This window comes from Theropithecus gelada, chromosome 5, assembly GCF_003255815.1.
Source record: "Theropithecus gelada isolate Dixy chromosome 5, Tgel_1.0, whole genome shotgun sequence".
NCBI classification, from domain to species: domain Eukaryota; kingdom Metazoa; phylum Chordata; class Mammalia; order Primates; family Cercopithecidae; genus Theropithecus; species Theropithecus gelada.
The window spans coordinates 91,825,558-91,838,381 of record NC_037672.1 but is presented as its reverse complement, the minus strand read 5'-3'; the positions used below and the strand labels follow the sequence as shown (position 1 = coordinate 91,838,381).

Here is a 12,824-nt window from a genome sequence, read left to right as displayed (position 1 = left end):
TGACCCACAGCGGAAACTGAAATACAGGTTTTACAAAATTAGACTGAGGAAATGGTTTAAGTGAATTTCTCATCATCTAGAATAGGATTTTCAGCATATTTCAAAAAGCACAGAAAGGTTTATTACATAATAGGAAGAATTTCAAGAAAAGCTTGCTGTCATCATGTTGAAGAAGCTGTCCAGGGAATAAGGAGAAGATGGATGTCTTCTGTCTGACATTATGAATTGAGAGTTTTAACAGAGTATTAGTGGCACTTGGTGGCCACAAAGAAACCACAAATCACAGTTACTAGATCAATCAATAGCCTCCTCATTGTTTTTCTATTGAAAATAGGAGAACTATGAACAATAAAACTAAATATCTCTAGGGCTATTTTATTTCTGAATGGCCCGTGTGGTTCTAATTTACTTCTGGAGTCACAGTTTTTAACAAAAATTATTTTGAAAAACCTGTTGATTTGCAGAGATTACTCATGTCACATCCTTTTTTTCTCTTTCTTATTTTTCCTTTCTTAGATGGGAGTCTCGCTCTGTTGCCCAGGCTGGAGTGCAGTGGTACAACCTCAGCTCCCTGCAACCTCTGCTTCCTGGCTCCAAGCGATTCTTCTGCCTCAGCCTCTCAAGTAGCTGGGATTACAGGCACCCGCCACCACGCCCAGCTACTTTTTTGTGTGTGTTTAGTAGAGATGGGGTTTCACCATGTTGGCCAGGCTGGTCTCGAACTCCTGACCTCAAGTGATCCCCCCACCTCAGCTTCCCAAAGTGCTGGATTACAAGCATGAGCCACCATGACTGGCCCTCACATTCTTTTTTGAATCGCAGCTTCCAGGGATAGGGAGATGGAAATCAGAAGATTGATCTGTTCATGTCTTCAGTAAGACTTCCAGTCAACAGTAGGCTATTAGAGTAGTTAAGTTTGGGGGCAGTCAAAAGCTATACACAGATTTTTGACTGCACGAGGGTTGGTGGCCCTAACCTGCATTGTTCAAGAGTCAACTACATATTAAAATCAAATTAAAACAAATTATTACCATATAGCAAAAATGTGTAAATGTTTCCCTTAAAATCTGTTTTAGGTTTCAAAATAATTCACATTTCTGGTAACAGTCCTTGTCTAAAACACTTTTGGATTTTTAAATTTTTTAGATTTAACAAAGCAAATATAGCACATATACCATATATTATGTAATAGTCCCAGCAGGGACTAGGGCGGCTCCACATAATCAAATACATTAATATTTCTGCACACATATACACATACAGATACACACATATACACACATATAGGTTTTGTAACTAAGAGTTTTGAGGTTTTAGTTTTCAGCATTTGGGGGACTTAACGATAAAGGAGTATGGTCCTAAATTACATGAACCTGCAGAATACCACAAGTCACAATGACGAGCCACAGCAGAAATTAAGAGTTGAGGACCATCATAAGACACAATGCCATTCCATCTAAAATGGGGGAAACCAAACCACAGAGAAATCAGTGGGAGAAAAAAAATACAACTAAATCAACTTCTGAGGAAAATACTCTAGAAAAAAAAAAAAAAAAAACAGAATTAAAACTAAACCAGGGCCGGGTGCGGTGGCTCATGCCTATAATCCTAGCAGTTTGGGAGGCCCAGAGGCCCAGGTGGGTGGATCACTTGAAGTCAGGAGTTCAAGACCAGCCTGGCCAATATGGTGAAACCCCATCTCTACTAAAAACACAAAAATTAGCCGAGTGTGGTGGCATGTGCCTGTAAATCCCAGCTACTTGAGAGGCTGAGGCAGAAGAATTGCTTGAACCGGAGATGGAGGTGACTATGAGCTGAGATCATATCACTGCACTGTAGCCTGGCAACAAAGCAAGACACTGTCTCAAAAAACAAAAACAAAACAAAACAAAGAGAAAAAAAAACTAAACCAGGATCACCAACAGTCCACTGAAACCAACTGCATAACAGCATACGGTTAACCATGGGCAACTCAGCCCCTGGTCATTCCCTGGAACCCAAGGATATTTCTAGCAGAGATGGCAGTACGTGGCAGTACTAGCAAATGCCACACCCAACATGTCAGGAGCAAAAGAACCAGAAGTGACCGCACATTCAAGGCCTCATCTAGCGGTGGAAAGAGAAGCTAAGCCACCCACAAGCCAGGAGTGTGCTAATCATACATTCACCTGTGCCATGTGCTCACTGGCCAGGTTTTTTAGTGAGCTGCTTTCTCCCTGCTGCCATCAAGGGAACTTTGTAGCAGCTGCTTATCACAAAAACAATGAACGTTTAAAACCTCTGCTTTAGGTCAACTTCGATAACATGTTGAGTCCACCAAATCACTAACCAGTTTTAAGTAACTTCTACTTAATAATGAAGAAATATTCATATAAGGCAATGGACATGGATACAATCTATATTTGCTAAAGAAGACTTTGATACATAATAGGCTGTTTACAGGAGAGAGCCATATGTACAATACACCTTACAAATTCCATGAGGATCTAAAAGTAATGTAATCTAATAGATTAATTCAGTAGGTTAATTATAATAAACCTATAATCAACAGATTTGTTAATTTATATCTATATTCTAAACTTCATCTTTCAAATCCAAATGATAATAAATCATTACTTCATTAACCCAAAGCATTTTCAATAAGATTGGAGAGGGAGGCAATATTATAAAATCGTTATCCACACAGAAAGCAGCAAAGTAAATCGTGATTGTCTCCTACCTCTGCTCGACCCTCATAGTAGGTTAGCATGGACTTTGTAAGTACAAAAAGTCTCTCTTTGTAGTTTAAGGGCGATGTCTTCTTTTTCTGCTGTGATCTTTTAATAAGAATCTCCTCCAAAATAGTGTTAAAATTCATCTCCGTCTTCTGATTACTCCTTCTCCTGCCACTGAAGATCCCAGTATTCTACAGTGAAAAAAGAAACAGTTAAAATGTGACAGTTTAATTTTCTATGGATGTTGCCATTTCAAATTAACAAAATCGGCTTCACCCTCACCCCTGCTGGAGCAGATGAGTGTTCATCTCTGTGCCCGAACTGAGAATGCCTGGGGCACAAAAATTCAACCTCCTCTCCTTTTCCAGTCTCCATCCTGCTCCTCCACGTCTCCATTTCATGGGAAAAATCTAATCAAGGTTCTTCATGATGATGATTCATTCCTTTTTACCTCCTACTACCCTTAGCTTTCTGGTGCACTCCTACTATTTGATTGCAGGGAACAAATATCTCAGATGGAAAAGCACATTTCGTCCACTGCATGGCTGATTTACACTGGCATTTGAATTGCTTCAGGATCTTGGTTCACAAAACAGACAACCTTACAGACACAGCAGACTCATGAACAAAATGAAAAAGCATGGTGGTAGATATGATTTATACTCCAGCTCTGATAAGGATGTAATCTCAATGAAGCATCCTAGTTACCAGTGCCACAGGGATGTTCTCTGGTGTCTACACTACCATGCTCCAGAGTTATCTTCCCTATGGCTCCTGTCTCCACTACAGGAGAAATGGAAACCCACCAGTCATACTTAACCTGCTCAGGGCAGAGTCCACCTGGATAAGAAAGTCTCAGCCCTCTAACTCCAGACTATCCATACCTAGACTAAGCCTTTTAAAATTCAACACTATTTAACTATCTGAAAACCCAAAGACATTCAAAAAAGGGCCTGAAGATTCACATTTGAGACAAGTTGAACTAACAACAGCCTCTCCTTTGCTTGCCTCCACCGTGCCTTTAAAGAAGTAACTGTGGCTGGGCACAGTAGTTCACGCCTGTTACCCCAGCACTTTGGGCAGATTACTTGAGGTGAGGAGTTCAAGAGCAGCCTGGCCAACATGGCAAAACCTCGTCTTTAATAAAATGACAAAAATTAGCTGGGCGTGGTGGCGCATGCCTGTAATCCCAGCTACTCAGGAGGCTGAGGCAAGAGAATCACTTGAACCCGGGAGGCAGAGCCTGGAGTGAGCCAGAGAGCACCACTGCACTCCAACCTAGGTGACAGAGCAAGACTTTGTCTCAGAAAAAATAATAAATAGGCTGAGAGCGGTGGCTTACACCTGTAATCCCAGCACTTTGGGAGGCCAAGGTGGGTGAATCACCTGAGGTCACGAGTTTGAGACCAGACTGGCCAATATGGTGAAATCCCGTCTCTACTAAAAATACAAAAAATTAGCTGGGCATGGTGGCAGGCGCCTGTAATCCCAGCTACTTGGTAGGCTGAGGCAGGAGAATTGCTTGAACCTGGGAGATGGAGGTTTCAGCGAGCCGAGATCTCACCATTGCACTCCAGCCTGGGCAACAAGAGCAAAACTCTGTCTCAAAAAATAATAATAATAATAAATAAATAAGTAAATAACTGCATACTAAAGGACAGAGGCAAGAAGAGTCACATGAACAGCATTAAGTGGCTCTCTGACAGCACAGCCGGCAACTGGACAGGGTTAGCCACTGAGGAATTCTACCATCTTCATACCCAATCCAACACCTCCAATGCACCCTTTAATTTCCTATTACTGATTGGTCATCATCCAATCAGGCCCCTCCATTTTCTGTAAGGTTCCTTTATAATAACTTCACTCTGAACATCAGTTCCTTCATTTATAAAGTATGTAAGGAAATACCACAAGGTCAGTGTGAGGTTTAAATGAGATATGGGCAAGAACTGACTACGAAAACACTACACAAATGTTCATCATCATTTTTAATTCCACGGTTATTTTCCTCGCTCAGAGCATTACGATCCCACATCTGGACCATGAGAGTAGCTTCCCAATTGGTCTTCATTTCCTCAAGTTCTTGCCTCCTTTTATTCAAACTACCTATCCATCACTCCCATTGGATCAATCTTCAAAAATTCAGCACTGTCATTTCACTCATCAGAAATCCTCAGTGCCGCCCCGCGACCTGCAGAGTAAAGCTAAAATTCCTTGGTCTGACACTAGAGACTGTCCACATTCTGGCTGCAGCCTACCAGCCCATCTTTACTTCCACCATATTCCAATCAAAATAGTCTTCCAAATCTCCAGAGATTCCCCTCACAGCATTCACTCCCTGGCCTAGTGGACTCTCTACTTTCCACCTATGAAGACTATACCAGCTCAAAATTCCCCTCCTTGATGTAGTCTCTCCTAATGACTCCTATTAATTAAAAACCTTCCAACTCCTGGGCCATAATTTCTGTCACTCATCATAGAGCTAATCGTATTCTGCTATGTCTACAGCAATTAATGTACATATTTTTAATTCTCAGCTGTTAAGAAATGGTTCTCAACCTTAAGTGTGTATTAGAATCACCTAGGGAATTTCATTTTAATACAGATGTCTAGGCTCCACTTCCAGATTTTTTTTATTCGGTTCGTCTGGGGAGGAGCCCTGGGCATCATGATTTCATGTACAGATAGAATTGAGAGCCACTATCTTAAAGGAAGACACTGGGCTCTTGCACCGCTTAATCCCATTCCCAGTGTCTACAGTAGCCTCTCAGTAGCAGCTAAATCACAGAACTAATTAACCCAATAGCCACCTTAAGCTAAAAAGTCACAGAAAAGCTCTTGCCCCTTTTGTATCTAAGTTGGTCTTCCTTATTCCATATTAAAATTTTGGCACTCCATCCTTCTTTCCTAAGAAACTATCAGAATGCAAGTACCATTTCTTTGGAAATTATCTTTTCATCTTTGTGCAACACATTTTCAAGGGTGAAAATGACAACTTATAAGAATGGATACCAGGGAAAAGCAAGCAATGCTCTCATAAACGGGCCATGTGCAAACATGTAGTTCCCAACACAGTGAGCAATACCATTGTTAACAAATGGAAGGCAGACTTTTGGAAGGCTCACAAGGATAAATGGGGTGGGACTCATAGGCAGTTCTAGAAGCAAAAGGTCTCAACATCAGGGGCAGAAAAAACATTCATGATGAATGTCCTGGGGAAAAAATCACCTTATCTGTTCATGTGTGGTGGCTCATGCCTATAATCCCAGCACTTTGGGAGGCCAAGGCAGGAAGATCACTTGAGGTCAGGGGTTCAAGACCAGCCTGGTGAAAATGGTAAAACCCCGTCTCTATTAGGTGGGTGAGGTGGTGGGTGCCTGTAGTCCCAGCTACTTGGGAGGCTGAGGCAGGAGAATCATTTGAACTGGGGAGGCAGAAGTTGCAGTGAGCCAAGATCACACCATTGCACTCCATTCTGAGCAAAAGGGTGAGACTCTGTCTTAAAAAAAAAAAAAAAAAAAAAATCACCTTATCTGACTTATATGTGCGATTACTTGTCTTATACAGAATCATACCATTTAAGTTGAAAGGAATCTTAGTCACCACCTAATCTATCTCCCTCAAGAAACTGAAGTTCGGAAAAGTTAAATGGCTTACTCAAGGTGACACAAGCCAAGACTAGAAAAAAGTCTCCTAGTTCCTACTTTTGGGCTCTCCCTACCCTTCTATCCCATACAATTAAAGTCCACCACTGTTGTTATAATTCATTGGCCAATGGGAAGTCCTGGCCAAGAAAACTACTAAAGTTCAGAGAGAGACAAATGAAAGAAAAGTCTCCTCATGTAGACTTCCAGCCAAAGATGGAGTGCTGAATGCACACTTTGCATTGGCTCCTTCCTGAAATTCCATTAAAAACAGTTCTGTTGTTGTTGTTAAGGAATTAACTCTCAAGGAAATAGAAAACAAAAAAAGGAAAAAAACAATAGAATTTTGGAAACTGGAAAACAAATAAATATGTGGCAGGCCCCGCCGAGGTGAAGCCTGGAAACAACTCAATTTCTTCTGCAAAACCTTCAAATAGCTCAAGAATCAGCAGAATATGGTATCTCTAGAAGTGGTGATGAAGAAGGAATTAAAGCAAAAGAATTGTTGCCAAATATCAGTTTAAGAAACAGAGTCCCCTGGCACCAAAAGCCAAAATTGACAAATGGGAACTAATTAAACTAAAGAGTTTCTGCACAGCAAAAGAAACTACCATCAGAGTGAACAGGCAACCTACAGAATAGGAGAAAATTTTCGCAATCTACTCATCTGACAAAGGGCTAATATCCAGAACCTACAAAGAACTCAAACAAATTTACAAGAAAAAACAAACGACCTATCAAAAAGTGGGCGAAGGATATGAACAGACACTTCGCAAAAGAAGACATTCATACAGCCAACAGACACATGAAAAAATGCTCATCATCACTGGCCATCAGAGAAATGCAAATCAAAACCACAATGAGATACCATCTCACACCAGTTAGAATGGCAATCATTAAAAAGTCAGGAAACAACAGGTGCTGGAGAGGATGTGGAGAAATAGGAACACTTTTACACTGTTGGTGGGACTGTAAACTAGTTCAACCATAGTGGAAGACAGTGTGGCGATTCCTCAAGGATCTAGAACTAGAAATACCATTTGAGCCAGCCATCCCATTACTGGGTGTATATCCAAAGGATTATAAATCATGCTGCTATAAAGACACATGCACACGTACGTTTATTGCTGCACTATTCACAATAGCAAAGACTTGGAACCAACCCAAATGTCCATCAATGATAGACTGGATTAAGAAAATGTGGCACATACACACCATGGAATACTATGCAGCCATAAAAAAGTATGAGTTCATGTCCTTTGTAGGGACACGGATGAAGCTGGAAACCATTATTCTTGGAAACCATCATTCTCAGCAAACTATCGCAAGAACAGAAAATCAAACACCACATGTTCTCACTCATAGGTCGGAATTGAACAATGAGAACACTTGGACACAGGAAAGGGAACATGACACACTGGAGCCTGTCGGGTAGGGGGAGGTGGGAGGGATGGATAGCATTAGGAGATATACCTAATGTAAATGACGAGTTAATGGGTGCAGCACACCAACATAGCACATGTATACATATGTAACAAACCTGCATGTTGTGCACATGTACCCTAGAACTTAAAGTATAATTTAAAAACAAAGAAAGAAACACAGTCCCCGATCCTCTGCACTTCCATGCCATATAGATCTAGGTGACTAACCCTCCTCACCCTGGGAGAAAACTAGAGGTTTATTTCTGAAGACTATAAAACGTAGGGTCTCTATCCTGGGAGAGACTAAGTACAGTTGTGGCTGGGATTATCACACTGAAAAGGAGGAGCTTAAGTGAAACTGTACAAGTGTACATAACAATGATGAGGCTACTCAGCTGTCTTCTCCCATCTGGCTCCAGGACATCAGGACTGGACTAAGGGAAAAGTCTTGAAGACACAGACATAGAAGTGTCCCCCTAAAAATGGCACAGCCAGACTACCCTATAGTTAAGCCCACAGTTAGCAAGGCCCCACTACCATGCATGAAGCTTCCAACTGACACTTTTATCTTTTTTTTTACAAGAAGAGGTCTGGCTATGTTACCCAGGCTGGACTCAAATTCCTGGGCACAAGTGAACTCCCTGCCTCAGCCTCCCCAGGTAGCTGAAACTACAGGTGCACATGACCACGCCCAGCTCAACTGACTTTTTAAAGTCCCACTCTGATAAATGAGAGGAAGCTAAGGATCACCAGACAATTGAGGAAAAATTATAATAGGAATCCAAGGTCAAAGAACAAATGCAAAAAAAAACACAACAAGTTGGAAGAAACAAAAGTTGTGCAGAAAAAAAGAAAATGTTAAAAAAAAAAAACTCAATAAAATCAAAGAATTAAGGGGAATATACATGCATGAAACAACGTCAAGATATGGCCAAAATAAGAAATAGAGGACCAAAAAAAAAAAAGAGGAGCTATTAGAAATCAAAAATAAAATAGCAGAACTTAAAAACTCAATGGAAAAGTTAGAACATAAAATTGAGGAACTCTCCCCCAAAAATTAATTAATTAATTAATTAAGAAACAGAAAACATAATGAAATTACAGAACTCACCCAGAAAGTTCAGCATCTAAAAACCAGAAGTTCCAGGAAGAGAAAGCAAACAAGAGTAAGAAAACAAGCAAAGAAAATTTTTAGGAAAATTTCAAACCGAAGGTTATTTTCAGATTGAAATATAACCAAATTAAGGCACTTCTTGTAAAATTTAACAACTATGGAGATAAGCAAAATACTCAGCAAGCTTAAATGTAAGTTTCATAAAAAGGATCAAAATTCAGAATGGTAATCATCAAGGGTAATGCTACAGAGTAGAAGACAATAAAGAAAAACTCAGAAAGAAAGTGATTTCTAACCAAAAATTCTATAATCAGCCAAAGTGCCAATGAAGTGACAGGAGAATAAAGACATTTTTCAAATATGCACAAGGCTTTAACAATTTTATCTCTTGTTCACCTTTCTCAAAAAGCTAGTTGGGGATGTAGCCAAAATACCAAAACAAAGCAGGAAGCCAAAACAGCAAAAACCACAAGAATTTAGGAAACAAACATTCCAACACAAGAAAGAGGTAAAGGGACCCCCTTCCCCAATAGATGCTGAAGGGCAATCCCAAAATGAATGACACTGAGCAGCTGGTCGAGAGTACAACTAGTCCAAACTAGATCAAGTAAGGAAGTTCTTCCAAATAAGTCTTCTAGGAGACGAAACTGAATGTATGGGGAGAAGATTTATAATAAGTTAGTAAAATTTAGCCAACTTTAAAAAATAAAATAATTCCAAGGGAAAACAAAAAATTGTTTAGAAAAGGAAAAATAATCACAGGTATGCTACAGAGTTCTGCTACAAATAACATCTACACCGTCATAATTAGGTAAACAATAATCTTACTACTAATATAAATATATTGGGTGTGAGAGCAGGAAGTATGTTCCCGTGTGGGTGCGGGAGTACATTATGAAAGAGAGCTATTTCCTCCATGGTAGTAGGAGGAGAAGGAGGAAAAGGTAGAGGAGGAGGAGGAGAAAACCAATAAATAGTATCTACAATTTAAAACACAAGAAGTAGCAATGTAAAGCATGTTACTTAGAGACTGTCAAGAGACAAAATTACGACAAATTTAGTAAAAGTGACTTTTACTCACAATTCATGAGTCAGGTTGACCTCTATTCTGTAAAACAGACCAGGGCAGAACCATGGATTTTATAAGGTGGGAACAAGGAAACAGAACAATAGGGGGGAAAAAGCTGATTAGAAACATAAAGTTACTTCAGGTTACTTTTTTTTGGTAAAGATTAAAACAGAGGGGACTTCCTTATTACACTGATTCACGTAGACTGTAATCTCCTGTTTTCAGGGGAAAAAATGGTCTATTTGGGGATCTACCTGCTCCCTTAAAGCTTCAGTTTGATTAGGCAGCATTTAGTATGAGTGACTCCATTTCTGTTTGGTCTGGTTTGTTGGGGCTTAGTACAGGAGCTCAGTCCAAAACAATGGCCTTCCATAATTTTTGTTTAATAAGATACAGTGAGATGAAAAAGCTTGAAAAACTGAAAATGAGTCCCTCTGAGAATCAGAATATCATTGGAGAATAGCAGCGGAAAGGTATATGTTCTACTCTTCTGCCCTAAATAATAAAACATAAAAACCAGAGGAAGAGAATCCCATCTTCAATGAAATAAAAAGACAGCCTTCAATCCCAAACTACAAACTATGAAATACCTGCTAAATGCTGTGAAATCTGGACCAAAATGTGGGAGGAAGCTGAGGGTAGATTTTCCTAAAAGTAAACGTCATTGTCCTGAGAGGTCAATCTAACAACCTTTGATAAGATCAGTGAAATCAGGAAGAATAAGCAGACCATAGGAGAATCAGAGAGTATCCCTATGGAATTACTATTCACACAGAAAAATAATAAAAATCATTATCATATTCATTATTAAACTTTTACTACTTGGCACTGTTACAACCACCAAGCACTTTCAATGTATTGAATTACTTCATTCTCTCAACAACCTTCTGAAGTATGTACTAGTACTGTCTACATTTTACACATCACAATGTAAGAATAAGAGCCAGGCTTTAATTTAGCCAATAGAATTGCAGGACTTACACTATTCACTATACAACTTCTCTAGTGAAAAGGAAGGTGGAACGGAAGGAAAAAGTTTAATGAGGTGCCACTTCCAGCCTCCTAGTTTAGGAGATTGCTAAGTGCAATTGGATTCAATCTCCAGATTTCAACAGAGATAGCCTATGACTTTCAGGGCATCACTAAGAGCCACACTAAACTCTCAATCCGAAAACTGAAGGGAGACGTCCTCTCCAAGCAAGAAAATAATAGGTTTGATGTTCTAAATTAAAATGAAGATGAAACAAAACTCAGGATTCCAGCTTTCTCTCCTAGCCGTTACTAAGGATTACAAACATCTTTTTAAAATAAAACTCGACTGCAACATAAGCCCCTTTTCTCTGTCTCATTGGAGTTGAACACAAGAGTACTATTCCCTTTGCCTTAGCGACTAACTGCTAAAAGTCTGAACATTTTAACACATTGTCTTTAAACACTAATACTCTGAGGTAGACAACGGAAACTGTCACTGTATCACCAGTGAGAAATCCAAACCACCAAAGTTATACTGTCTATCCAGCGTTGCAAATCTGAATATCTGACTAATACTCAGTTTCACAGTCCAGCAATTTTAGCCAATAGATCTTAAAACCTTTTTCATCATGAGAGATTCTGCCTGAAAACAAATAATTTTTTATGGATATGCCAATGGCCCTGATCTGATCACTATGCATTGTATGTATCAAAACATCACTATGTACCCCACAAATATGTACAATTATTATTTGTCAGTTAAAAAAGAAAATAGGCCAGGTGCGGTGACACACCTGTAATCCCAGCACTTGGGAGGCTGTGGTGGGCAGATCACTGGAGGCCAGGAGTTTGAGACCAGCCTGGTCAACATGGTGAAACCCTGTCTCTACTGAAAATACAGGCGTGGTGGCATGCACCTGCAATCCCAGCTACTCGGGAGGCTAAGGCATGAGAATAGCTTGAACCTGGGAGGCAGAGGTTGCAGTGAGCCGAGATCACACCACTGCACTTCAGCCTGGGTGTTGGAGTGAGATTCTGTCTCAAAAAAAAAAAAAAAAAGAAAGAAAAGAAAAGAAAAAGAAAGAGAGGAGAGAAAATAATAATTAAAACAAACAAACAAACAAAAAAAACTGGTGACTAGAACAGCCAATCCTAGTCAATATGACTTTTCATACTATTTTAAGTCAAGGGAACAGAGGTGCTAAATGGGAAAGGAAATCAGAGACAAAAGAAAATAAAAGTGACTGTGAGTTACCAAATAATATTGTGGAATAGACTACAGTAAATAAGAAAAAAAGGGCCCTGATAACAGAGTTGGGAAAGGATGGACTATTTATAAGAGCAAGCAAAGAGTGATTAGAGGTTGTTGAAATTCTCATCTTATTAGGTTAAGTCATATATTATGTGCCACATTTTGCCAATATCCAGCAATAATTTATCTACAGAATTGGTAATATTATGTAATTCAATCTAATACTTGGTGATGTTCTAATATTATTAAAACTTAGTTAAAGCCCTCAGTTCACAAACTTCTACATCAGAACAGGTGACCTTATTTCACATCTCATCACAGGTTTATGACAAAGTTACCATTTGCAATCTCATCACAAGTTTGTGACAAAGTTACTATTTGTTTGCAATTTTAGGAAATTTGTGCAAATAAACATCAAACTGACCTTAATCTGAGAAATCAAATGCTGTGGTGCCTGTCAACAGTATCAATTCAAAAGTACCAAAATGAGTAGTTATTATATAAGAATAAATCTTACCACATTCTCTTCTATAACATATACTCTAAGCTTAAAGCCCCAATTTTCTTTTGTAAAAGGGGATTAAATAGCAGAAATACAACAAAGGAAAAAATACTAGGATGACTTCAATCAAAAT

At 39.3% G+C, this 12,824-nt stretch overlaps 1 protein-coding gene across 1 annotated transcript in view; it reads right to left on the bottom strand.

Annotated features, from left to right (window-relative positions):
• Positions 1 to 12,824, bottom strand: part of TEC (tec protein tyrosine kinase) — a 137,411-nt gene that overhangs the window by 92,389 nt on the left and 32,198 nt on the right. The window contains exon 2 of the mRNA XM_025386009.1: positions 2,720 to 2,905. Within this exon, the coding sequence (XP_025241794.1) occupies positions 2,720 to 2,857 (138 nt within the window). The 5' untranslated portion in view covers positions 2,858 to 2,905. The remainder of the gene's footprint in view (positions 1 to 2,719; positions 2,906 to 12,824) is intronic.